This window comes from Stenella coeruleoalba (assembly GCF_951394435.1).
Source record: "Stenella coeruleoalba genome assembly, chromosome: 4".
In the NCBI taxonomy this organism is placed as follows: domain Eukaryota; kingdom Metazoa; phylum Chordata; class Mammalia; order Artiodactyla; family Delphinidae; genus Stenella; species Stenella coeruleoalba.
The window spans coordinates 134674427-134701415 of record NC_137149.1 but is presented as its reverse complement, the minus strand read 5'-3'; the positions used below and the strand labels follow the sequence as shown (position 1 = coordinate 134701415).

At 35.4% G+C, this 26989-nt stretch overlaps 1 protein-coding gene across 3 annotated transcripts in view; it reads left to right on the top strand.

Annotated features, from left to right (window-relative positions):
- Nucleotides 1-26989, top strand: part of LOC307185974 (uncharacterized protein) — a 640401-nt gene that overhangs the window by 268807 nt on the left and 344605 nt on the right. For all 3 annotated transcript variants that reach the window (XM_079920601.1, XM_079920599.1, XM_079920600.1), the window contains exon 5: nucleotides 12944-13056. In XM_079920601.1, the coding sequence (XP_079776727.1) occupies nucleotides 12944-13056 (113 nt within the window). The remainder of the gene's footprint in view (nucleotides 1-12943; nucleotides 13057-26989) is intronic.

Here is a 26989-nt window from a genome sequence, read left to right as displayed (position 1 = left end):
ATTCTATTTCATTATTTCTCAATGGCTTCATATTTTGATTGTGTATAGCCTCTGAATATTATTTCATAACTATGCATGTTCATGCGCCGCATGGTTCTCTACAATGTCAAATATAGGCTCAATGATGTGTAGCTTTAAAAAAAACAAACAGCAAAAAAAGATTGAGTCAAATTTATTTTTCAACATTATATTGAAAGAATTTAAAAGAGGAATTTTGTAAACTTTGAAAACTTCTTTGTTTTCAAGTTGATAAAGGCAGAAAGCTAAAACCTTTTTGAGGAAATTCTAATGATTCAGATTCTGAAGCGATTGATAGCATAACATTAAAAATCTGAAAATAATATTACGAATCATGGAGAAAATCGTTACTTTCGAGTTCAGTGATTTTTATAAACAAATGTGACATCTCTTCTGGTATTTTATCCTTATATGATTCTTCATTAAATAAGGAAGAGTGATGTTATTGATTTTATATTTATTTCAATTCAATTAACGTAACAGATATAGAACAAATGTTGAATCCTCAAATGAAAAACCATAAAATAATAACTTCCTTGGTGAAACCCAAAGTCATCGAAAAACTAAAGTGTTATCTGTAGATTAATCTAAAATAACCAGGTAATTGATTACCTGAATTGACCATGCAGGTAATTGCTCAGTTCTGTGCAGTGATTAGAGTATGATGTTAGTGAACTAACCACTAATATAAGAACCCTGAGCTACTAGCAAATGTTTTGTTGTTGTTTTTGAGTTTAGCAACTATTCCCTTTGCATATATTGTATAACTGAAACGTTTGTTTAATAAGTACTAGGCTACTCAGTTCATTGCATTATAGGAGCTTTTTAGTTTTTTCTTTATTTATTTTTAACCATTTTGACGTAGATCATGATCTCAAAGCATTTTACACCTAAAAAAGCTGGTATATCTCAAAAAATTATTTAAAATATTTTCACCCTGGCACAATTTCCACAACACAGCTTGACATGACATGCAATACCAAAGCTATATGCATTCTTACATTTAATAAAATAGATGATAGTTTTAAATTTAGGGGAAAAAAACTTAAATGAAATATACAACACTGTTCTTTTTAAGCTGGCATTTTCAACACTTATCAGTCCCATGAGAGAAAAGTGTGTTTTTATCCATTATTAATGAGAGAAAACTTATTCCCTTTCTAATATTTCATAACCCTAACATCACGAAAGGAAAAGTCAATTTCACTCACTTACACTTTTTTTTTTTTTTTTTTTTTTTTTTTTTTGCGGTATGCGGGCCTCTCACTGTTGTGGCCTCTCCTGTTGCAGAGCACAGGCTCCGGATGCACAGGCTCAGCGGCCATGGCTCATGGGCCCAGCCGCTCTGCGGCATGTGGGATCTTCCCAGACCGGGGCATGAACCCGCGTCCCCTGCATCGGCAGGCAGACTCCCAACCACTGCGCCACTAGGGAAGCCCCACTTACATTTTTAAAGACTTGTTTCACTATTAATTTTGAGTTATCACAAAGTCCCAAATCATGAAGATTGTACCAACTTAGACTAAGATGATATCACTTGGGATTCAAGTCCCACCTATCTTCAGGATAAACTAGACAGAGACCATCATGAAAATTTAAAATTTAAAGGCGGACAATAAGCCCAATTTACACCCAATAAAAAATTACCTCTGTATCACTTTTGACAGATCGTCTAGTTTTGCATAAACTTCAGAACTTAAGAATTTTTTTTTATGTGCTTTTAGAAAGCTGTTATGTCTTAAGAACAATCTGTCTTTAGTTTGAATTGAACACTCTGCATGTATTTCTACCCACCGCCTTAACTTCATCTTATAGAATGACACAGAATCAGTCTAATTCTTCCATATGATCAGTCTATACACATAGAAACCCGTAAACCTACTTTTCCAATTTCTATTCCTTTCAAGCTAAATGTCGCAGCTCCTTCTGCTTTCCCTCATGTGACAGAGCTCTTAGACCATTAACCAGCTCTTTCCAATTTTTTTTCTGACCTTACGCTAGGTGTCTTTTGGTTTTGTTTTGTGTGATTTTGCCATGTTCCTATTAAAGTGCCCCCCCTATAACAAACATAGAAATCAAGATATGGCCAAGAACTTTTACCTGTCTTGCTTGATACTGTACTTCTACCAAAACAGGCTAGAGTAGTTTATCTTTGTTTGCAGCCATAGTTCACTACTGTCTAAGTATGAGTTATAGTCAGTTAAAATACTGGATCATTCTTATTTAAAATTCAATTAAGACAGTTCTCACAAAAACATACCGAGAAACATTTTAAGCAGCCTTGATGAAATACAGTTGTCTGTGGTCCTCACTATGCCAGTTAAATAATTTTGTCAAAGCCTGAGAAAAATCAGGCAAAATAAAAGGATCTTTTTTATTCTTGGTAAATAGAGACAGGGTCATAACTATCAATACTTTCTTTCCTAAACCTGACATGATTTTGTTTAATTTTGTTGAGGTTGTTACCAAGATCACTTGTCTATGTTTTTAGAGATCTGGCTTCCCCACAAAATAGAAAGAAAGGAAGAGAAACGAAGGAAAGAGAGAGAAAGAAAGAATGAAAGAGGCTAGGGAAAGAAGAAAAAGAGAGGGAGAGAGGGAGGAAGAGAGGGAGAAAAAGAAAGAAAAAGAGAAAAAGTGTAGACAACTTTCTTCTACTGTTTTTGAAATGATCCATAATTCTTCAGTTATCACCAATAGTAGGTCTGGAATTAAAACTTCAAATTGCTTCTTGTTTCTTGAGTATAACTTATCTGGACAAGAAATTTAAACTTAAAATAGGCCCTTCATATCCACAGATTCAACTTCAAATTTCTGTATGCAGAATCCACAGGTACTGAATCAGTGGACATTGAGGAAATCGAATGGAAAACCAAGGGCTGACCCTACTAAGAAACTTGAGCATCTGAAGATTTTGTTATTTGTGGGAGTGCTGGAACCAATCCCCCGAGGATATGGAGGGATGACTGTATTTAATTAAGCAGTTAATATTTAATAACTCACTTATGATATTCAAATATTTTCTCAACCAAGTTTAGTTTATCCTTTGACTTTGAAGATCATTTGTTTGGAAAGGCTGGGAGAAGTGATTCTTCTTTTGGCCTCTCACCAGTTCATCCTGTATTACTTAAAGTACTTCACATTTTCCCTACTTCAAAGTTTAGCATGCATGAATATCACCTAGTAAGCTGTTAAAAAAAATATCAGCTTAGACTTCAGCTCCAGATAATTACTCAGCCAGACTTGAGTGTGGTTCTAGAATCCAAATTTTTATGAAACAGTCTACATCATTTTAATGAAAACAGTAAGTTGACTGTAATTTGAAAAATATTGCCATATTTCTTCATCTTTGGAATTATTTAAAATTGTGTTATAAGAATTTACTTTTTATATCACATCACATTTCTCCTGAGCCATCTCCTTTAAGAATATCCAGCTTATTCTTTCTTGAAGTTTTTGAGATCTGTTGTCCTAAAGTCTAAATTGTTTATCTGAGTATACATTCATTTCTATGTCTATTATAAATTCCAAGATGATGTGATCACTTTGCTTATTTGCCTAGTATTACAGTCATTTCATTCTGTATTACATAATTAATTGCTTATAGGCCTGTTTCTTTTAGTAAAAAATGTATTATTATAAAAAATAGCAGTTAACAAAATTAAAACAGATATTGTTTATAAAATGTTTTGTAAAGCAAAAAGCATATATTTGTATTCAGTCTTAGGTCATAGTCAAATTATAACAGGTCTTAGTCTGTTAGGCTGCTATAACAAAATACCATAGTCTTGGCAGCCTTTAAAAAAACAGAAATTTATTTCTCACAATTCTGGAGGTTGGGAAGTTCAGGATCAAGCCTCCAGCAGATTCAGTGTCTAGTGAGGGCCAGCTTCCTGGTTCTTAGACAGACATCTTCTTGCTGTGTCTTCACTTGGTGGGAGGGGCCAGAGAGCTCTCTGGGGTTTCTTTCATAAGGTAACTGATCCCATTCCTGAAGGCTCTGACAAATAGCCACCTCCTAAAGGCCCCATCTGCTAATACAATGGGAGTTAGAATTTTAATATACGAACTTGGGGGGACACAAACATTCAACCCATAACACTTGGATACTTTAAATACCTTGTGGCACCTTAAAGGTTAAGTTTCAATTGTCCTAACTTGCAAATTAATTTAGTTACCATAAAAATATAGCTTCTCACTACATTTCTCCTGTATGCTGTTTCTGCAATGGTAATAATGATAACCGCTAAATTATGAGCTGGACATCCTTCTGAGAACTTTGCCTGTACTGATGCATTGAATTCCAATCATAGCCCTATTAAATATCAATCCCTCTTTTAGAAATAGGGAAACTGAGATTCAGAGAAGTTAAGCAAACGCATTGGGTCATGGAGCCAATTTAAGTACAGGCAGATGGGCTGTAGAGCCAGTGCTTCTAACTACCATGCTATACTGCTTGTCAATGATCGTGTATTGGGTTGTGTGGTCAAATGCAAGCTTTGTAATGAATTGTTTCTATTGAATTATTTTAATTTATCAAATTCAACAGGTACAATTCTGATTTTTATTTACCTAGTAACTATTTAGGCGTAGCCTAAGTATTTATCTCTCATAGTAATCAAAGGTCAAATATGTTTCAATGTAGGGAGGGAATAAGTATATATTTGTATATTTAGAGTCAACGCAAAGAAAAGTATTTTTATGAAAAATAACAAAATTTTGCAAGTATTCTTCCATGTCATCTTCGTTAGATGTTCAGAAGAAATCATTTGATTGAACAAAGACACAATAAGGTGTTAATGACAAACAGTCACCGCTTGTCTCCTTTCTTTATAGGCATTTACATGTTCAAAGAAAAATTTGTTAGCCAAAGAAATGGATGTCACTTTTCAAACACTTGCATTTCATTTATAAAAGCAGTCTTACACCCTCACAGTACTTGTTTTTGACCTAGAGAAAAAGCATTTTTACTTATTTGAAATTGCCTTAGCACTCGAAAGGAATATGGATTAACCCTCAAATCTAAATCTAAATCACTGTTAATTTTATAAAGATAGCTACCATAGGGAAAAATGACTGTTACAGGTGTTCATCTTCAGAACCAAATACAAATTACAGCTCTAATCTCTTTGGAGATTCACTTTTCGTCTACCTGAAGTACTTCATTATGCAACATTATTTTGTTATAAACATCTCATTCTTCTGTCTTGTAACCAGATGTGCTGAAGATAACTCTCTCACTCAAAGTAAATTATGTGAGAATGAAAAGGAAAGAAAATCATTTCCTCTTAATAAAAGTTAGAATGTGAGCTATATGTTGGTCTGTATAAAAATAGCTAAGGGTAACTTGAGAATCTTTAAGATAAGTGTATTTTCCTGAAATACCACTGTTTCTTCTTTTGAGAGAGAGAGAGATTATAAATGATAATGAATTCTCACTTAGAAAGTAATAGGATTTAGGAAATACACTGGCTAATTACATGCACACTAGACAGGGTTCTATGGTCCTGAGGAATTATTTTGTTTACTTTATGAAGGTTTATTAAACCATGTTTACGAGGTAGTGCACAAACATTTGAGAAAATAATATTACAGTGTAATATTGATGAAAAAAATTAATCAATAGTCGATTGATCAAAAAAAGAAATTGAAAATTTCATTTGAGCCAACCTGAGGGTTAAAACCGAGGAGACAGTCTTCCAGAACGCTCCGAGGACTGTTCTGCCCATTAGAGATCAAAGCACAGTTGTATAAGTTTTTGAGACAAAAGGTTATATATCAAATGATGTATTGATAGTTTACACAATCCAGATCTGCACTTACAAAGCAAGTAGGGGTCATGGGTCATTGTGACCTCTTATAAGAGTAAGAAGGAATGTTATCTCCTAAGGAGGTCTGGTTAATGCACATGCATAAAACACACTAAAGGGGAGGGAGGAGGCCCAGATGGGCAAAGCAAAGTTTTATGTTTAAATTTTTCTTGTCTTGCCATAAAATATGAATTTTGTTTCATCAATTTGATAGGATGGGAGAATGCAATAACCACACATAATTAGAAATCATTCCAATAAACCTTTTTTTCAAAATTAGATTTTTTTTTTGTTTGCTTTAAAAATATATATAATGCTGTTACTATTGTATGAAAGTATCTGCTTTTATTACCCAGTTGTAACCACAGCTGTACCAGGAGCTAGGATTTAAGTCTGGTGCCTGGAACTGATTGAGGAGGAGGCTTATCAAGGAATATGGTTACATGCCCAGAGACAGGGAACCAGGCAAGATCACTGGCTCAGAACATTGCTCATATGGATGGATCATCAAATTCTCCTACTTGAAGCTAAGTTACAATTATGAAAATGAGACAGAATTTGGGGTAAGATGCATTAAGGCTTAATGGAAGAGGTACAGTAGCAACAGAGGTAGAAACAAAATAAATGTTCTGAGACTGAACCAAAGTTAGCTCCTAGTGCCTCTTATCCGAAAGATGTTTGCAGCAAATTACAGATTTTTTTAATTTGGGGCAGCTTGAATGCACCATAGGCAGACCCATTGGTGAGGGAGTCCTTTCAGGTATGAATATAAGAAACTATTAAAGCAAGATATGATCTTTTCGTTACTGACTTAATTGGTTGTTTTGTGATCTTAGGAGACTCCAAGTCCTTTGGGCCTCAGGATCCTCTTCATCTAAATCTTTCTCCAGGGTCCTGTACCCTCCAGACTGAGAGGAGGAGACCTAAAAAGTAACAAGATAGATATATCTTAATGTAAGACACAATTTGCAGTAGTAAGATGAATCTAGGAGCTACTTCTCATAGCCAGTCTCTGAAGACTTGAAGTTCCTTCCTAGTAAGCTATATTTTTCAAATACTTAAGTTTTCCCATATAGCACACCTAAAGAGTACAGAGTAATGTACAATGTGGATGATCATTGAGTGACTTTTGGATTTATATTTAAATGGGGTAGATGGCTAATATGTGGTAATCTTATTAAAAATTACATCTATAGTGGACAACCTTATAAAACCTTAATTAAAATAATAATTTGATTTTCAATATTATTATTTTGTGTGTGTGTGGTATGCGGGTCTTTCACCATTGTGGCCTCTCCCGTTGCGGAGCAGAGGCTCCGCACGCACAAGCCCAGCAGCCTTGGCTCACAGGCCCAGCCGCTCCGCAGCATGTGGGATCTTCCCAGACCGGGGCACGAACCCGTGTCCCCTGCATCGGCAGGCGGACTCCCAACCACTGCGCCACAAGGGAAGCCCTGATTTTCAATATTTTTTAACATTTTTTATGAAAAGGGAAACATTTAGTAACACAGAAGAGCATTTCCTTTTTGAAACCAAAAATTTTATTTTAGTACCATGATTGTTTGCCAGTGTCCATTCTAAATAATAATTCTTAAAAAAGTTATCACATACTGGTGAGAATTGAAGACATTATTACACAGAGAAAATAGAATTTAATTAATTAAAATCTCCCTCATATATGAAATCTCAATTTAACCGTAATTAGAATACATCATACAAGTTGAAATATGTAGGTATAACACAAACATATATTTATATCATTTGGTTTGAAAAATTACCATGTTGTACAAGAAATATATATTTTATTCATTGTAGAATGTGAAACTAAGCAATAAAAGAAAAAAAGTAAAATAAGAATCATCAGTAATTTTATAACACAGAAATAACCAGAAGTTAGTATTATATTTGTTTCAAAATGATATCCAGTTAGTTATATGTTCTGTTAATGCAAGCCTAGATCAACAAACTTACTTTCAGTTGCTCTATTACAATAGATTTCTGCATTCTGAAATGGAGTTTGTTTTAGTGAGAGGCAAAGAGCAGGAAGGATAATAAAAATAATAATTAAATACAGGGCCAAGATTCTGAAAGCATAATTAAATGAGCCCATCCCCATTTTTTTTAGTCCTATATGGTCAGTTATGGCTTACCCAAGGAAAAACAAGCTAGTGTCCTAATTGTTTCACCAAAATGTCAAGTAAGTTTTGTTTGTCATATAATTTCTTCTAACGCACTTAGAAGAATTTATATCAAACTTTGGACTAAATACATTGAAGCACTTTGTTTCATTTGGGTTTTCAAGTCTTTTAAAAACTATGCATTTTTTGGGCTTCCCTGGTGGCGCAGTGGTTGAGAGTCTGCCTGCCGATGCAGGGGACACGGGTTCGTGCCCCGGTCCGGGAAGATCCCACATGCCGCGGAGCGGCTGGGCCCATGAGCCATGGCCTATGAGCCTGCGTGTCCAGAGATTGTGCTCCGCAATGGGAGAGGCCACAGCAATGAGAGGCCCGCGTACCGCAAAAAAAAAAAAGAAAAAAAAAACTATGTATTTTTTAATATAGCATATTTTTCCATGTAAACAGTTTGCCTTTCTTAACTAATTCTACTTTAATTATAAAAATACATACTTAACATATTCATACAAGATGGAGAGGAAACCTTGTTTTAATTGCTCTAGAATTTTAGGACTATTTATATACTAGCAAAGTAAAGACAATATTATACAATTATCAAATATGCAGTGGTGTGTAGAGAAAAAAGTAATTATTAAGTAACCAAAAGTAGTTTAAAATGTACCATATATTAATCTGTGATTAAATGGATAATTATTCCAGTTCTCCAATTAAGAAAGTAGTTACTCGTATGTGATGCAATTATAAATAGCTAAAAATGACTTGCTTACACCAGTTCAAAATAAAAGTAAACTAAATACCTTTTATTTAAGATATAAGGTATTATACCTGTTATATATTAGCTTCATATCTTGATTGTTATATCTTACCAGTCAACTTTTGCTATACATAAAATAGGCAACAGTGTGTCTATATATTGTTTATTTAAAAAAAATTATAATTCACCTCACCATCTATTTTATAGTTGGAGAGTAGTGAGGGCAAAATAAGATCAATCAATTGGTGGAAAACAAGTTTGTAAAACTCTAAGCCTAGTCAGAGTGTACAGCCATAGACAAGTTTAGATAATAATGTTACTAACAAGTTTTTAAATAACTTGTGCTTAAGTTTATTAACAAGAATCGAATTCATTCCTAAATCATACAAGTATCACTTCATAAGAACTTGAGCATAGGTTTCAGGAAGGAACATGATTCTTTTAGATTCCCAGATTCACTTTTCAATAATTGAGAAGAGTCAAATGCTTAGCAGTCACTAAGAATGATGGCTAACATGTACAAACAGATTTTTACATGATGGACTTTTCTAAGTTATTTTCACATGCATCAATTCATTTAGTCCTCAAATAAACTTTGAGTTTGGTGCTATTATTACACTTATTTTAGAGTAACGAAGTTAAGCTACAGAAAAAGTTACTTCCTTAAAGATGGAAAGTGAAGATATAGAATTCACAGTGACACTTTTGTGCAACACCTCCCTGAGGGAATACCTAACAGGCTTCAGGTGGTGATGGGGTGAATCTACAAGGTGGAACTTCAAAGTCCTGCAAAAAGCATGATAGAAAAGAGAGAGACAAACTTATTGTCAAGTCAGAGCCAGATCTGTTTCTTTACACAGCTTAATAACCATTCACTCTTTTGAAGGCAAGCCTATACCATACTTATACATTACCAGGCTAACACCTGATTAATAGTTATAGTTAGCTCACTAACTGTCAAAAGAAACAAAATACATTAACAATTACATTTACAAGAAATGCTTAACATAGCAAAATTTGCACAGAATAATGGCAGTAATTTATTGAGCATTTATTTTATGCCAAGTGCTACCCATTACTGAATTTAATATCCATAATACCCCCGTGATGTAAGAATTCTTATTCCTAATAGTATTCCTAATTCCCTAATATGTAAATAGAGGTTTAGAGATTTTTAATGACTTGTTCAATTTTCAAAGTAAGAAAATGATATAAATATGATTTTCTGATCTAACTCCAGACTCTCTTATTCCTACAGTAAACTGCACTGCAAAAATACTTCATTGCTGCCTGATAATTGTTTATGCTACCTGTACCATGTTTATGCATTTCTGTAATACTGTATATAAATGCACATTTTATCTTCCAGATTCATAGTATAACTACTCAGTCCCCCCATTTCAATCTAAAGTATGTCAGTTATCTTCTCTATGTCCCCAAACATCTTGTTTCTGACCAAAAAGATACCATAGTATCTATGTCATTAAAATATAAAAAAGACAACTGAAATATTGAACTTACAATAATTTTTTTCTTCTGTATGAAACCAAAAATCTAGAGATTAGAAATTAAAACATCTAGATACTTGAATTACCTCATGCAGATGATCTGTGGCATGCAAAAATGGCCCTAATTTATATATAGCTCAGATAGTCATAGAGTACTTAGTAGTATAATATTAGTATTTATACTGGTATTTTACTCCATTTTCATTGCCTTCCTTTGGCATTCAATGGTAGCATCAATTATACTTTCTTTCTCTTCTCTGAAATTTCAAAATGCTTTATGTGGATTTTGTAAGCATTTATCTGTACAACATATGGTTAAAACAGCAACAGAAAACCTAAATTTCAGTATCCACTTGTACTACATTCAAACATACTTAACATTTTAAGGATTCTGAAGCAATGATACTATTTTCAGGAATGTCAGTGAATCACCCCTGAAATGCCTCCCCTTTATTTTCCTAAAACTATAATAAAATGCTAGTGTATAATGTTTAGTGAATGAAGTTAAATGATGAGCTATATCTGTTACAGTAAAAAACACTTTCAGAAATAAATTAAATGATATTTTGACTTGTTACACTAATGGAGAAAAGCATATGTCTCCTTGATCATACATCTTTCTCAAAGTGCATTTAAAGGTCTCTTTGCCATTGGCATCAACCAGCTGAAACATTAAGCTCATTTGCCTCCTTTAGTGGAAAGATCCAGTTTGACTGAAGTCAATAGAGGTAAAAAGAGCATATGTTTAGAGGCTCTAATGCAATAGTTAATAGCTCTGCTAGAGTAGCACGCTTTATATCCCCAGTGCGTGCTTCCTCTTTCATTCACTTTAATAATTCAACATTTTAGGTAGAGTTCTTTCCATCCAACTTCCATGTTGTTTTAGAGTTAATTACTGTTCATAATCATAGTATTTTATCACTGAGGAAGAAGAAAGAAACCATTCTCTGAAGTCATGTATTTTCTCTGCTGATATCAAGATTATTCCCTTATGGATATTTTGTGTACTTTGTCCATTTTGGTTACAGCTATCTTCAGAGACATGATTTCTATCATTTTCTCTGAAAGCTCGTTTGCCCTATTATTAAATTCATGGATTTTGTGACTGTTTTACTTTTAAACACAAAATGTACATTCCATTTTCTTAATTGTATCTAAATTTCACTAGATAAGAGGCCTTATAATGGCCTAAGTAATTTATCTCCACTTTCTAACTACATTCTCTACATAAGATAGTGATACAAAATGACCAAAGCATAATTTTATCTATACTATATAATGATAAATTGATTTTTCACCTATTTCATTGTGAAGAATGGAACTATATCTTAAGATATTTGTCTTCCAAAGTACCATATAGTTAAGTAAACTCTGAGAGAAAAATAAATGAAATGTTTTCTTGAATAATTATAGTTTTCTAAAATTTCAATTTTATAGCTAGTAATATATTCACTTGCTATAAAATTGAGAAGGTACCAGAAATTACACAATTAAAGGAACTCCCCCACACTTTTTCCCCAAGCAGCTCATCATCCCAACCAGATACTCCATCAGTCTTCCAAAGACCTTCTTTCTTACTTATTATCTAAACAAGTAAAACAAATTCATATATAAGCATACTAAATTACTATATATAGTGAGAAATTATGGAACACAAGTGGCAGCATAAAATAAAAATTATTGCAACTTGATTATTCCACTTAATATATCATATTGATCTTTTCCTGATATTAATAATAGGTCTATCTCATTCTTACTACCAAACTTGTAGCAATAGAAGTAGTCACATTCTGAACTTATTTGAAAGAACTAACAGGATTTTCTGGGTGTCAAGTAGGACTCCGAGTTTTTTGGTCTGAAAAACTGAAAGGATGGAGTTGCCTTAACATACATAGAGAAGATTGTAAATAAACCAAGATTTTTGTGAAATGATCAGGAGCCTGGGTTTTAACATGTTAACTGTGAAATACATATTATTCATATGTATATATATATGATCATATATTTTGTATATATATATATATGTATCTATATGGAACTTTACACCTATTTCTACTTTAATAAGAGTTTTCATCCATAATGGATGTCAAATTATATCAAAATTGGTTCTAAAGCTATAGAAAAACTCATATGAATTCTTGGTCATTTTAAGTCGTTCCAGATAACCAGAAATCTGGTTATCAGTTCCATATAATCAGCATCCTGATTGTCTAGTAATTAAATCAGATGTTTTAAAGTTATCTTTTTTTCTAAAATTTCCATACTGGATATTGATATGCATATAGCCAAAAGTTACTGTAAATATTCAAGAAAATCTGTAAATGTTCAAGAAGGCTACCATGTTATACAATTCCAGAAGCATCATCCCCATTCTGTTCTCTATAAATGGTGCCCCCTGGAGTAGAAATTAGTTCCAGATTTTATATTTTTCTTTTTATTTCTCTAAATCTACATGAGAGTTCAAAAGCAGCTCAGATGTAAGTACTGATAAACAAAGACTTCATAATTAAAAAGTAACCTATTGACTAGTGCATGCCTTCCCAAACTATCTTTTGCCTGTTAGACATAAAATTCTAAGCAGACACATTCGTTTTGATAACTTCTAATAGAATTGCTTGGGTCACTTTTCTTGCCCAAATTTACTACCAATTTAGCACCTCATACAAACTAAACATTTTCAGAGGGGTTTCTTTATTTTTTCACTCTTTCTTGCACTAGTACTCCTGATTGCTTCAAAGACCGTCAAGGACTTCTTTCAGTATTGGCCTCCTCCTGCTGAGGATTTGCTCCCCTCAGACAAGCACTCAGCTCAGCCAAACAAGACTTTAAAGGTGAGGCATCTGTGGAACTGAACCAGAATCAACAGTCATTGGTTAGTTTGCTCAGCCTATCTCATCTATACAAGGTTATTTTGGGGCAAATTTTAACTTTGTCGGATTCATAAGTGAAAATGCCAACTTTTCCATTGTATATTTATTTTAAATAAGTAATTCTGTATGCAGGATTTGTGGGCTATAAAAATTTCAATTGGGTAGGAAGGATGAGAGGTCAAATAGAGTAAACCAAGACTTTCTTGAATCCCTACCAACATATATCCAGCAGGCAGATACCCAGTTTGAAATTGAAGAAGGGGGAGGGGGAGGAAAGAAGGGGAAGGAGAAAAAAAAACAGGAAAATGCTACAGAATGCTTGCAAGAATATTGTTCTGCTTATAGAATGTACATTTTCTCTCTTCACCAGCATTAGAGAGGGAATTTGGGCATTAATACTTACTATTTATTTATTTATTTGCATAAACACAGTAGCCAATTGTTATTGACTGTAGGTATTAAGTTAGGTCATGTCTTATTTCCCAAATTATCTTTAAGAACAAAGCCTACACTAAGGTTGGTTCTGTCTTCAGTTTTTTAGTAGACCCATAAAACAGTAATTCATAAAGAATAACAGTGACACAATGTATTTTTTTTAATATATTTATTTATTTTTGGCTGCATTGGGTCTTCATTGTTGCACGTGGGCTTTCTCTAGTTGCGGTGAGTGGGGGCTACTCTTCATTGTGGTGCACGGTCTTCTCATTGCGGTGGCTTCTCTAGTTGCAGAGCACAAGCTCTAGGTGCTCAGGCTTCAGTAGTTGTGGCATGTGGGCTCAGTAGTTGTGGCTTATGGGCTTTAGAGCACAGAATCAGTAGTTGTGGTGCACGGGCTTAGTTGCTCCACAGCATGTGGGATCTTCCCAGACCAGGGCTCGAACCTGTGTCCCCTGCATTTGGCAGGCAGATTCTTAACCACTGCACCTCCAGGGAAGCCTGACACAATGTATTTTTTAAATGATTGTTTTCCAGACCTTTCTTTTCAGTGATTCTCAGACATATGATAAAAATACATTAGATTTACTACTTTGTTTTTAATTTTGTTGTTGCTGTTCATCAAATTTTAAACATAATGCCATAAATAATAGAACGTCTATAGCTAGAGGTTCTACTTAGAGAAAAATTTCTAATTTTAAATGTGTATTGAATAATTTGCTTACAGTGGTATCTCTTTGATAAAGGTATCTATCTATTTCATAGTTTTCCAAACTTTGTCAGACAGAGGAGTCATACTTAACCATTACATAGTTCAGTTAACTAGCAAGATATCCAAAAAAAGTGACGAGTCAATATAACCTAGGCCAATGCAGAAGAATAGAGCTGTTCTGTTCTGTCTGTGAATACTAAAGCATAATTCACAACTTAAAAGCATGGCCTTTTACTGATTAGGGGCCGTTAGCAGAGTGAAACGTGTTTCAGCCTTTTTACTCCAAGCCTGCCCTTCTGGTGAAGAATACAAAACCCAACCATGGCTCTGTTAGGCTTAAAGCACATTTTCTTCTCTAGGCCATGATCTTCACGAATCACAGTCTAGCTGCTGTCAACATTTTAGGCTAGAACCACAGATAAATCTTCTTCCTTACATAGTGGACCCCGGGCTCAGATATTTCATTCAGGACTCCAGGATTCATTTTAAGCTTCAATTCTTTATGAAGCTTGTGTTTTTTTCCACCACCTTGTCACCCAGTTTGATTAGAGCCCTCACCAATGTCTCTCCACAGCACCTTTCCCATATCACTTTCTTTGTCATTACCTTCTTCATGCTTAAGTCTTGTCCCATTAAACACTGTGTTACTTGGTGTTAAGGCCTGTGCCAGCACAATGGAAGGTATATACTAGGAACTCAATACGTGAGTTGAATGAATGACCACATCTATGAATGGTCATTGGTCTGGACACAAGTTCCATCCTGTTGGTTGATCTCCCAGCATTATTTCCTGAGTGCCCCAGATAGTAATTTCTTTCTTCACTGTGACCACTCAGAATTCTTTTTTCTTTCCTCCTTTATGGAACTGCTTTTGTAAAGGAAGAAGATGAGAAGGAAAAAGACAGAAATAGTTCAAGGGAAGAAGAAAAAGAGAGAAAGGAATTGAATTAGAAAAAATTTGTATTGAAGAAAAATAAATATATATTTAATTACTAGAATTAAGAACAGAGTATATAGTTGGAAAAGTAAACAGGCAATGTAAATTTCTGAATGGGGGCAATAAGAAATGCAGTAAATTTATCTTTTCAACCTATGTTCACCAGCATGGAATACAAGAAAGAGCCTGAGTTTTTAGAGTCAGTCATATGTGGGTTTGAAATCTGTCTCCCATTCTGTCCAGATTTATGACCCTGGGGAAGTCATAGCTTCTCTAGTCTCAGTGTCTTTACTTGTAAAATGGAAATAATGATGGGTACCCCGCAGGGTACATTCTTGTTTGGATTAAAAGAGGTAAAACTGGAAAGTGCCTACCACACAGAAGCTCAATGTGTTATTTTCTCTTTATTTTTCCACAAATCCTCTTCATTAAAAGATGATATGGGGGCTTCCCTGGTGGCACAGTGGTTGAGAGTCCACCTGCCGATGCAGGGGACACGGGTTCGTGTCCCGGTCCGGGAGGATCCCACGTGCTGCGGAGCGGCTGGGCCCGTGAGCCATGGCCGCTGAGCCTGCGCGTCCGGAGCCTGTGCTCTGCAACGGGAGAGGCCACAACAGTGAGAGGCCCGCGTACCGCAAAGAAAAAAAAAAAAAAAAAAGATGATATGTATCAATAAGCAGGTGACTGTAGAATTCTCAGCCTCAGTTTTGTGTTAGTGAGGCCCTGAATGCTCAAAGATATGCCAACTATGTAGAGTAGAAGCCGATTTCCAGGAGCAGCTAATTCAGCTGAGTTAAATAACCAATATTTGATCAAAGGTTGTCACCTATGATGAAACTGATTATGCTTTTTATCAGTTTGAGCTTCAAATCCTGTAAGTTTGCCATTTTCTTTTTAACTGGCTCATGTATTTCCTGTCTCAAGGAACATTAAAAAATAAAACAGGAAATTTTTATGTACTGAAAAATAACTATGAACGCAAAGACTTAAAAAAATCTCTTTCTTAGGACAATTATTATATGACAATACTCATTGTATAACATAATGCTGAGTAAAGTATTGAAAGAATAGAGAAACAAACGTATAGTTACATTCATTAATCTTGTTTTTCAGCATTCAAAAATGAATTGTGAACAATTTTGTTAGGTGTCCAGACTTCATAAATACTTCATCTCCATAAAGATTATTTAAATTTCACTCAAATAGAACTACTTTTCCATCTTTAAAATTTTTCTGATGCTCTATAACTTCCCATTCTTCCTTTGGGTCCATGGAGGAAATAAGATGAAGAACGCCAAAGAACAGAACAACAGTCTGTTCTGTGACTAATAATAATTGTATGATTATGATCTGCCACTGCAGATGTTTACCAGGTACTTCTGTGTACATGGCATTGAGGTTCCAAAGATACAGGTCAAGGAAGTGAGAGCAGCACACAGCCTCTTTCCAAAGAGTCCATGGGGAATTGAGTGCTATTTTTTGTACCAAGGTGTCTGGATTATGCCTGTTCCAACATCAGAAGCTTCTAAACACAGAACTGTTTAATAAGCTTAGTGATCTCTAAGAAACATTTGCCAGAAAGAAAACCCGAGGCTCATGATTTCAAAGTGACTCAAACAGAGCTTTTTACTACAAAGGGTCTTTTCAATTAGAATGCTGGAAATCAGACAGTGCTCTAAGATGTAACGAGGGCAGGCAAGTTGGGGCTGCCCATGGCTCAATTTAATTCAGCTCCTTGAAGAAACCTGGGGCGCAGCAGATACCAATTCCTTGCAGTTTCTCCCTTGTTTCCGCTTTGAGTGTCTTTGTATATAGTCTGTTATTCCTTCAAGTCTACTGTGAAGTGGCTATTAGTTTTGCTTTTGTTTCCAAGAGGTAGCCTTTTACTTTTCCCACAACAAGAAAATAAAATTACTAAATATCAAAAGCTTGGGCCTGTTTCTAATCATGGGGAGATTAAATGAGGAGATCATCTGACAGTCTCTGGATGTTGGAAACATCAACTAATGACATTTATTACTAATGATCTAGGCCCTCAGGCAATGAAACTAGACAGCTCTGATTAAGAGCGAAGCCTGCTAGTTTTTACAGCTATATAAAATAGGAGTCTTTGTGTTAATAGAGCAGGGACAGGGCAGAGGAAAAAATGTACAAATGAATGAGCTATAAAAAAGAAGGACTTTTTCCTTCCTTTGTGCTACATGTTTGAAAATTAATTAGCAAATATGAAGGCTCAGAAGTAATTTTGAACCAATGTGGGGGACTAGGTCTCTGGAATGGACAAATCTAACAACAAAAAAAGCAGTTACCCACCAAATTCTGTGACCTTGTCCTACACATGCTCCAGAAAAATGTGTCGTTGTCTAAAGAGAGCTACATCAAGCACCTGAGACTTAGCAGAGTCCTGGCCAACTTCCCACCTGACTTCAGTAGTGAGTTTAGCCATTAATATAATAATAGTCCTCAGGGGTCTCTCCTGTTAAGTGTTCTTTCTGTTCTCATGAAGTGGCACCAGGGAACTCCTTTACTGCTTCTCTTGGCAGGGTGTTTTTTTACACAGGCACCACCCACTGCTTAAAACACTTCCTTGAGATTATTGTCCAAACTTTACTTAACCATTGTTCGTCCATTTGTCCCTGTCCTGGAGGTTTAATGAATGCAGCTGATTCATATCCCTCTTTCATTTTAAAAAGATTTTAATACTTAAATCCAGATTGGTTTCAACTATTCACTGATTTTCAACTATTAAGATGTCCACACACACAGAAAATTTTTGCAGTTGCATTAGAAAATTCCCTTATTTAAAATAATTTCAAGTAGAAATATTGTGGAAAAACATAAAAGCAGATTCCATAAAATTAAAATCACTCATAATCCAAACACTCCCTAGAAATAAATACTTTAATAATTGGTTATGTTTCTAAAGAATCTTTCTTTCTAAAAAAAATTGAGTTCACAGAGTATACAGAATTTGTGTACTATTTCTTGCGTTTAGCAGTACCGTATATTGTGAGAATTTTCCCATGATGTTGGAAATATGATTTTTATTGGCAGTCTAATGCTGGGCATGCAGAATGTAGTACTCCAATAGATATTCAAGCTGAAAATAATCAGATCAAACAACTAGTTAGTCCAAAAACAGCACATGATTAATAGCTAATTGTTAAATTCTGCCTTCTGATTAATATATGAACTGGTTATATGAATTGATAAATCTTTATTTCTAACCCTCTGACTAGAAGCATTAGTTCAATTAGCTTATCACTTATTAAAATGTTTTCCATATGAAGAACAAGATATATCTTTGGATCATTGTTACAGAAAAAAATAACTCTACCTTTATGTGACTATTTTTTGGAGTGTATTTTATTTAAAAATCTTGAGGGTTTCAAATGGCTAAAATAGCTTTTCTTCTCTTTTGTAAAGATGTAGTAGAGTTCAGCAATCATATCTTTGCATTTATAGCATTCATTTATTCAACAAATATTTATTACCAGAGTCTATGCTAGGTGTTACCAATACTGCAGAAAACCAGATAGAAGAGTTTGGCAATCATGGAGCTTAGATTCTAATAAGGGGAGAAAGTAAAGAAATTATGGAAGAGAGAGTAATGTGCTAGACAGCTTTGTGAGAGGGTTGAGACCTCTCTCAGCAGCATCCTCCCTGAGGAGGACATTGACATTGAGACCAAAGAATGATAGTGTGAAGAGATGTGGGGAAAGTATTCAGTCCGAAGAAAGAACATATGTAAGGTGCTGAGGCAAAAAGGGCCCTGGTTTCCTCAGGAAACAGAGAAGAGGTCAGTTGCTGGGGCCAGTGAATGATGGGATAAGTATTGACATAATGTTGGAGAGTGGATAGAGCAGGTTTATGCAGTGACTTATAGGTCATAGAAGTATTGAAGTGGGAGATGAGGACACTACAAGATTCTTGTTCCTCTTGGTGCCACAGAAAGATGAGAATTTTCATTTCTCAGGAGGGAAACAAAATATGAGGACTCATCGCTTTACCTAAGAGGCGAAATAGAGTACGTATGACTCAGCCCCATATGCATCCTCATTTTGGCTTAAGGGCTCTCAGGATGGATGTAAGTCCCTCCAGACCCTGTTCTCCATGACGAGAGCCAGGGCCCAGGACTGCTTTCTAGATGCAGATCTGTAAGTCTGCTCTTTCTGTGAAGCAGTGATTCTTGATATTCATGTCTCTGTGCAAACTCAGACATGCCCTTGAGTGGGTGACCCAAGGTCTAGTGATAAACACATCTGTTTTTGCCATATTATTCACAAAATATAATAACAAGCATTTAGTGAGACTTTCCTACTGCTTAAACCTCTGAACCCATTTAATCCTCACAACAGTTGTACGAGGTGAGCGTGACTGTTTTTTCTATTTTATAGGTAGAGAAATTAGATACAAAGAAGTTAAGTAACTAACCCAATGTCAAGTACACAGCTTGGTAAGTAGCAGAGTTGAGATTTGAACGCAGGTTGTCTGGCTCCAGTGTTTATGGTCTTAGTCATGTGTTCTTCTACTCTGCTGTATGTTTGCAATACCCATATTGTTGCTGCCTCTTGGCATTCACACCCTTCATCTTGAGTATGAAAGAGGACCTATTACTCATTTCCAAACAATAGGAAAAGGTAAAGAGTGGGAAGTCCCTGCTAAGATTGTAATTTCTGTCTTGCTAGGAGACTTCATTGACTCTCTCCCTTGCTGGTTTAGATGAAGTAAGCCAGCCATTGAAAAGGCCCACATGGCAAGGAACTGAGAATGGCCCCTGGCCAACATCAGCAAAGGCCTGAAGACTCGGCCTGATAATCAAAAAGAACCGAATCTTGCCAACCAACATTTGAGCTTGAAAGTGGATCCTTTCCTATTTGAGTTTCAGATGAATCCCTTGTCTTGGTCAGCACCTTGAGTTCAGCCTTTCGAGAAGCTCTGAAACAGAGTATCCACTAGCTGTGTCTGGATTCCCCAAATGCAGAAACTGTGAGATAATAAATATGTGAGTTTTTAGCCGCTAAGCTTATAGTAGTTTGCAATACAGAAATAGAGAACTAATACAAATGTAACAGGACATATGTATTGGCTACAGTGCCACTATAATAGGAGCCTACTGGCACCAGTAAGCATTTCCCTACTTATCTCCTTTCTCTGGTTCAAGCTGTAATACTCCCACAGACTGGGTCTTCTCTCTGGAGCTAGATGTCCTTTCTAGAATGATGACCTATTCCTCCCCAGAAAAGAAGCCAACAAGAATGGGCTGCCTTTCTGAAATCATAGGGACCCACAATGGTGTGATACCACCCCTTGATTAAGTACAGTTTCCTTACCTGGCTTTGTCATCTCCTATTCCTCACTGGGCCACATCTCCCATGACTGACCACTGGAAGGAATGATCTATTTTACACTGACTCACGCCACAGCACGTACTCATGAAAAGTGGGAATACATTACTACTGGTCTAATTGCATTGTTCTGCTTAGGGAGATAAAAAAAAGTAGCATAAGAAAATCCATTATTCTAGTAGTCAAGTAGCAAAGGCCAGTATGAAGCCGTTACTCATATCAGAGTCCTTATAGCTTATAAACCAGTTTATATTTGTTTTCCCACATTTACTCACTATCTCAGTGAATGCTTATTGAATGAGAAAAATAATTGAAAGAGTCAGTTGATTGATTTATTTTATACTAGGCATGTCTGGAAACTGACAAGCATCAGAAATGAAAAACAGGAGAGAATGGTAAGGTGAGAGAGAGAAAAACCAAAAATCAGTACTTTTTTTCTTTAACTGAAGACAAAATTGGCCCTAACATTAAAGTGACAGCTAAAGCAACCTGACACTAACTTCACATGCTACTATCTCCTACTCCATCCTTTAACAGGTCTAGTGTCAGAATATCTTTCATAAATGCCATGGCCAAATTTGCATGTGCACAATTTTAAAAATTATTCCATTTACTAAAAAGATTCCCACTGGTCAATACCATCTGTTTAGTTGGTGACTTGAGATGAAATTCTGTTAATTTAAAAATGTCATAAAGGGGAGCATGCTCTTAAATGCATAAACATAATTGCATCCTCAGAATTATACTGCCTTCTCTCACAAGGTTTCATTGTTGTTGTTGTTGTTGACTTTGGTTTAATATTAATGGGAGACTAGATGCAGAACATAGTCCAGAACATGATACAGGACAATTCCCAGCTGAAATAAAGCCTTTTATAAAGCTCATAAATCTTTAAAAGAAGACGAAGTATGATCAATCCGAAATCTTGCCCTCCAAATGACACAAAATATTCATTAGTGTAATATGCTACAAGTAAAGAGGAGAATTATGATTCTAGATGTTGAGGTCTGCTTAGATATATAAGCTCCAGGTGGCAGCTAGAACTTTGAAATGAAGTACTGAAATTACCTACAGCAGATCACTGAGAAAAGTATATGTGTCAGTATGGTATTATGTGCCTTAAACTCAGCATTTCAAAGCCTTCATTTATATAATGATAAGAAAAAAAGTCAGCATTAAAAAGATCCAATCAGCCTAATTATTCTACATTTCATTTATATACTGGATTACTTTTCTCCCCAAATAGACCTGCTCCTTTTTTATTTTTTATCTTTGTGAAATATACCACCACACACCAGAGACCCATGTCAAAAATCTAGAGTCATTCTAGGGTTTTACTTCACATTTAGACATTACGGGCACTCAAAGTCTTATTAATTCAAACTCCTTACAACACTCTGAAGCTACTGCTTCCCCATCACTACTACAGATTGCTTTTTTTTTTTTTAATTTGGGGTATAGTTGTTTTACAATGTTATGTTAGTTCCTACTGTACAGCGAAGTGGAGTTTCCTGTGCTATACAGCAGGTTCTCATTAGTTATCTATTTTATACATATTAGTGTATATATGTCAATCCCAATCTCCCAATTCATCCCACCCCCGCTTCCCCCCTCTTGGTGTCCATACATTCATTCTGTACATCTGTGTCTCTATTTCTGCCTTGCAAACTGGTTCATCTGTACCATTTTTCTAGATTCCACATACGTGGGTTAATGTGAGATATTTGTTTTTCTCTTTCTGACTTACTTCACTCTGTATGACAGTCTTTAGGTCTAACCACATCTCTACAAATGACCCACTTTTTTTCCTTTTTATGGCTGAGTAATATTCCATTATATATATATGTACCACATCTTCTTTATCCATTCATCCATCTGCTTTTAAATATGGCTTGCCAACATTTCTGAACTGTTCTCCAAAGTTGTCTCCCTACTTCTATCTGTGCTTGCCTCACATTTGTCCTCCACAGTTGAAACCAACATGATATCCCTAAGATCAAGTTCAATCTTATTAACCCCCCCCCCAAAACCATGCAATGTTCCTCAACACCTTTTGACTAAATTCTCAGTCTTTCAAAATGACATACAGAGCTCTGTAGAATGACATATGGGGTCCTTCAGAATTCTACATCTTCAGCTATTTTTCCCCTAACGTAACCCACCCTGTGTCATTGCTTTGTCAAACTGCTCATATTTTCTTTTTCGTCAGACTCCCTCACTCTAGTCTACATCCTACTTGCTTATGCCATGCCTTATATTCTCTTCTATTCCTGCTTGCTCTTCCTGGAAGACCTTCACAGCTCTGACCAGCTAGAGAACATCTGGCCATCTTTCAACACTCAACTCAAGATTTTTCACCTCTATGAAGACTTGCCTAATCCTTCCCCACCTAAATAGAATTGATGACACCTAGACCTTCATCCACAGTCTACTTTCTTGTATTTTCATAATCTGTAATACTTTTGTGCTCTTATTCATGTGTTGTCATCCCCAATAGGTCATAAGCATCTAAAAAAAAGGGAGAGAATTTATTAGTTTTTGCATTCTGAGCCACTAGAGACACTGCCTTAAATGTTCATTCAAGGATTAATGTTGAAATAATGAATACATGTCTGATATGTTATTCCATTTTTACAGTTTTATTATATATTTGATTTTTATTTGATCAAAAAATCATGAGGTGATTATAATATACATAAATGTAGGAATAACCATATTTGACATATTATTCATTGTGATTTTTTTCTTGGATATTACCCCTTTTACTTTGCTTTATTCCCCCATGTCAAGTTGCTAGACCTTTTCCTACTCAATACTTCATGGGAGAGATGAAAGAAGGCAGAAAAGAGAATTGTCCTGCCTATTGTCTTCCAAGAGACTGGTTCCCTCAGTAAATGGAGAAATACTATGTATACAATAAATATTTAAGAGGGGTGGATTGAAGAGGGGAATCTTCACACTCACTCAAATAGAAAATTTTTCTTTGGAAAAAAGGAAAGTGAGAGGTGAGACACGATGAAGACAAGATACTGAAATAGATGGTTCCCTCCCAGACAAACATTCTGAGTTTTACTTCCCAAGCAGCACCATGAAAGTGGAGGAAAAAGACAAGCCCTCAGACAGCCTTCCAGGGATTTCTGTGCCTTAGCTTTGCATGGATATAGTAGCATGATTCTTGTACCTATGAATGTGGCATGGAAGTACAGGAAATAGAGGAAGAAGAAACAGAGGAATAGAGATGCCTACAAGGCAACGTATATGTACTGGTGAATGGGTCCAGATAAAACAATGGATCTCACTCAGCCAGGAAGAGGATGCTGAGGATCCAGAGAGTCTCTCCAATGCCTTGTCCTATGTAAGATTTCCCAAAATTTAGCACTGCCTTAGAAAAAGAGAAGTGGTTGGTTATATATTAAATTTTTTTTCTGCCATATTGGCAGAAATTTAATTGAGTTATAGAAAATAAGCAAACATAAAACAGAGGTTCCTACATGTTACATAAATTTGAAACTCCATTCCCAGCCAACTAATTTATTTATAGTTGATTCTTTTTCCAGGTATTTAATAACAGTACTCTTCATTGATGGCTGTATCAGTCACTCAGGTGATTGAGTTAGCCGTTCATACATTGTGATTGACAGATTTCTCAATCGGGTGACTTTTGCCAATTAAATATAAACGTATATGCCTCACTGCCTGAAACTGTTAGATTTACTGGTACTCAACTTCAATTAACTCTTGACTTGATTTCAAATTCATCATATTTTAAAGAATTCAGTGTGTGATTTTATAAGAAAATCTTTGGAAAGTTTCACCACCCTCTCTGGCTGACTGAGAATGTCTGATGTACACATTTCACAGGGAACTTACTGCTTTATATTTTATATTATAAAAAGATCTGCGTGATTTTCTTGTTTTCTATCCTACTCTGTAAGCCCCTGAGGGTCTATTTATTTTTTTGTGTGTTAAACATTTTTGTATCTCCTATGGAGTATAGTAGACTTATTTAAAGGTGGAGGTGCTCAGTAAATATTTATTGAATGAAGGAAAAAAAGAATAAGTCACAATTATATTCTATGAAGCCAAAGTCACAAATGCATGTTAGAACCAAAACGCATTAGGATAGAAAGGACACATGCCTATAGACAAGGAAACTATTAATATGAAAATGAATTCTTTCTTAAATAGTATTTCAAATATAGGTATTTTTAATAACAAAATGTCCTCTTGAAAGTGCCCTGTATGCTATGTGTAATATTTAAGGATATTTGTGGGGCTTTTAGGAAGTTACATATTCACTTTGGGAGGATCTTCAATGAGACACTCATGCAGTGAGCTAGATAATCTTCCCTGAGGGATGTTTTCTCTGTGTACATGGGAGTATGAGTAATGTTCTTTTGGAGATTGTCTTATACAATGAGGTGAGGTACGGCATTTGGTACCAGCTGCAATCTCCACATGGTTTTCTCCCCTAGTTTCAGAAAAGCACATTGAAATAGACACATCTGAACATGATAAATGCAGGGATCACTGTAGCAAAGCCTGTGCTCTGTAGGAAAGGATGCAGACAGTCAGTCAGATGGAGAGTTTAAAAGGGCATCCTGGCCACCTAAGCAATCTGAAAAGCATCAAAAGTGATAAATCTAGTGATATTCCCAGGTCATGTTCCAACTTCACAGTTTGAGTACAACCAAAGTTCAATTTGTGATCCTGTTTCTCTCTTACACACTATCAAAGTATGGTTTCCTTCTTGACAATATCACTTTTTGTTAACTGGAGTTCTACTTACCCACTCACACCAAATATTGAACTCCACTAGTTCTTTTATTATTTATTGTCAAAAATGAAACTATTTATGTTGTATATAATCTAAATGTTCAATATTTTCTTGTTACAATTCTGTCCAATATTTATCATTCACATGTGCATGTGTACCCTGCCAGTCATATATATTAACAGTGTCTGCCTTGCATTATTTCTACCAGATGCCCCAACTAAACCGATGAAACATGACAAATGAAAAATATGGTTTGTTTTGTTCATTAATACCTGACAACAGGTTGCTATATCTTAAAAAATTAGTTTACTGACTCTTTTCATATTTTTTCATTATCTACTCTGTCCTGGGGACTGTGATAGGCACTAGAAATTAATCTGACTAGTTTCATCTGAAAAGCCCTAAATGGAAAAGTGCTCACTAATGACTCAGAATGAGGATATCATAGTGCTGGTGATGAGGGGCTTCTGAGTTAAGTGGCAGAAATTTAGGGGTACCTGACTGACCACCCCCTCACACTCCCGCCGAAACACAACACAAAATAAAATGTGATGTGAAAAGTTTTAACAGCACTAGAACTATTTTTTTTTAATCTGGCAAATATCAATAGAATGTCCCCTAACCAAAGTTCTAACGAAGACTTGAGGCAAAACAGCAAGTGCACGCAAGGAAAAAACACAGTATACTTGTGTTCACTCACCAATATTGCAATCACTCATCCCTCCCCAAAACCCAAACTTTTTTGTGGCTACAGGGAAGTAAGTCACCCCTTTATAATACTGGACCCAGTTTATAGAGCATTCAAAGCTGTTTTAACCCTTCTCCCTGCGCCACGCCTCCCTTACAATAATTTTTTCCTACTTCAATTTCTAGAAACGTGTTATATTTGAAGGAGGAAAAAGATGTTAGTTTGGCAATAGCTGTCAGGGACTTCGCCTTGCTGAGACATAGGAACAATACAATCTGGCCACTGTAGCTTACCATTTATTATCCTGGGAAGAGAAGCTCTATACAGTCTTTTGGATTAGTCACAAATAAGTAATTTCTTTACAAAACTAGCTGTTCCTATTGCTGCTTCTTTTTAAATATTGTAAACACTGAGACAAGATAATACAAAATCTTGAGAGTCAAAATATTACCAGTTGCTCTCTCTTTTTCATCTTGGTGTTTTCTTGATTTTTCAAATTTTCTAAAATATACATGTATTATTCTTGCAGTCTTGAAAACCTAAATGCTCTCCAAAATAATGCTGAGAACCAATTTAAACTAGGTCAGTCTTATGTTTTCAACAGATACTAGGACAGCTGGGATCTTGCTCTATTGGATTCCATTCAAAGATGATGTAGAATTTTGTGTTCTACACAGGAGTTGCCATATGAGTCAACAGACTTTGTGACCTTGGTCAGACTTTAACTAGATAGGCTGGCAACACCAAGCACTTGAAATATCTACCTCTGAGGAAACTTAAAGTGAAATAGGAATTAAACCAAACAGTGTACCAGAACACAATAACTATTAGAATAATCCTCAAGAAGCTGAGAGTACATTTTGCAAAATCTTTTTTCTACACAGAACTATAGGGAACAGAATACATTTTATAACGATATCACAGATATGCTGTGACACATTTAATTTCAAGTTTTAATTCAAGGTTTATATGAAATAGGAAAAAAGACCTGAGGTAT